Source organism: Haplochromis burtoni, unplaced genomic scaffold (assembly GCF_018398535.1).
Source record: "Haplochromis burtoni strain Fernald_Lab_line unplaced genomic scaffold, NCSU_Asbu1 Contig_112, whole genome shotgun sequence".
Classification (NCBI taxonomy): Eukaryota; Metazoa; Chordata; class Actinopteri; order Cichliformes; family Cichlidae; genus Haplochromis; species Haplochromis burtoni.
In genome coordinates, this window is record NW_024582473.1 from 301,977 (window position 1) to 303,944 (window position 1,968).

Here is a 1,968-nt window from a genome sequence, read left to right on the forward strand (position 1 = left end):
CTGGTGCAAATTACTGACCTCTGTCATCATTTTAAGTGGGGGAACTTGCACAATCGGTGGCTGACTAAATACTTTTTTGCCCCACTGTATAGCATGCCAATTTTTGGTCCTCACAAAGATGTCTAAACATGCACACACACACACTCTCCATGGCACTCACCAGATGTAACAACCTTTGTGGCAGAAACCATGTACATGTTCAATTCAAACACCAGTACAGTGTTTGCCATTTGCTGTGAAATGGTTCAGGGTTCACGTAGGCTACAACACATTGTTACCTGTGTCCATTCAGGTTCACAGCCCTCTGCTGCTTGTGATGCCACCTGTCCTGACCTGAGCTGTCACACTCTGATAGGCTGAACAGTTTCACCAGCAAATGAGAGCAGACCAAGCTGGTGCTGGGACGAATGTAACATTGTGGGTTTGGAGCAGAGTTAATGGCATACTGTCGTAGCCCTACAAAGAAGCAGTCTGCCATATGATGTCAGTCAGTCAGTGAGTCACTGTGAAGCAACATAGCACTATCCATCTGCTGCTCGCTGCTGTAACATACAGTCTCATAAATACTGAGATTGTGTTACTGTGCGAAGCAGAGGACCAGTCACATACAGCGGATGTTTTTCATGAGACAAAACTCAATTTTTATTGGATTTAGTGTTTATTAAAGTTGTAGTTTCCATGACAACAAGTAAATCTCACATTAGAGGATAAAAGCAATAATTTTGGAGTGGAAAACAGTGGAGGAAAGTACATGTGAGCAATGAGACAATGGAAGGTAGGAAATTGAAAAGCTGATAACCCATTACTGATCAAATTCATCTTATGGCTCCAAAAAAGACCAAAATAGCACAAGCAAAATCATATAAATTAAATCCTAGAGTGCTAATGTATTAGCTAACAATAGCTTGCTTCATTACTAAGTTCCATTCAAAAACTCTGCGGGTGCAATGTAGACACACACACCAGCTTATTAGTGCTACATGACAGAGTAATAAATACAGAAACTTCCCTCACCAAACCTGAAACACAAACTTCTTCCTTGGTCTGTACGTCACAGTAAACTATAAGATTGCAAGTGGATGTAAGGCAAAAAACAGGCATATCATTCATTGGTTCAAAAATAGTCCACCCAAGCTTAATATAAAGCTTACAGTATGCGAGAAATGAAAAGTAGCTCCATTAGTAAACCTCTGTATCCATCTGTTAATACTGATTTTTGATTTATTCTACCTTGAAAACTGAGCTGATCTACTCTTGCTTATTAGCAAGTTGTGTGCTTTCTTGTCTTTCCAGATCCCTATGAAGACCATACAGGCTCTCTGCGTCTCATCACTATCAAGCCCATGACAGCCCAGCCAACCTACTCGTATCCCTCTTCCTCTTCTCACAGCCAAGATTCTGTGGTTGTCAATGGGGACGTGAGTTGGAAAACAAACATTTACACGCATGTCTGCAAAGCTTTCCCGGACTCGGAAGTGGTGACAGAATAGGGCAGAGTAAAAAGTAGGACACCATGAGTCACACAGACAAGTGCAGCATTTGGTAACCACGTTTCGTCTACCATTGTTTAAACGATTGATGATGTTGGACTGCATCCAAATTGAAATCAATCAACTCAATTGATTGAACAAATATTAATGGGTGGTATTGAAGAAGTAGTTCATCAAGCTCTTTAGGTGCATCAACTCAGAAAGGTGCTTTTCCATTCTGTTATACTACCCCTCCTCCACCATAGTAGTAGTAACATAACATCTCCTCTGGGACAAATTGTACTGTTACTGAATATAGCTGTTGTTGCTACAAACACTATTCCTCTGTCTCTCTCTAATCTCTCAGTCAGCCCATCACATCTCATTCTTATTCTGCCTCAACCTGTCTGCACCTTGCTGCAGCTCAAACAGCAACACACAGGCTCATGATAAATCCACCCTCAGTCTATTAACATAAGACTATAAAACCCCATGATTA

At 41.1% G+C, this 1,968-nt stretch overlaps 1 protein-coding gene across 5 annotated transcripts in view; it reads left to right on the forward strand.

Moving 5' to 3' along the window:
* Nucleotides 1–1,968, forward strand: part of kiaa1549la (KIAA1549-like a) — a 117,557-nt gene that overhangs the window by 90,368 nt on the left and 25,221 nt on the right. For all 5 annotated transcript variants that reach the window (XM_005928355.3, XM_005928354.3, XM_005928357.3 and 2 more), the window contains one exon: nt 1,294–1,418. In XM_005928355.3, coding sequence (XP_005928417.1) covers nt 1,294–1,418 — 125 coding nt within the window. The remainder of the gene's footprint in view (nt 1–1,293; nt 1,419–1,968) is intronic.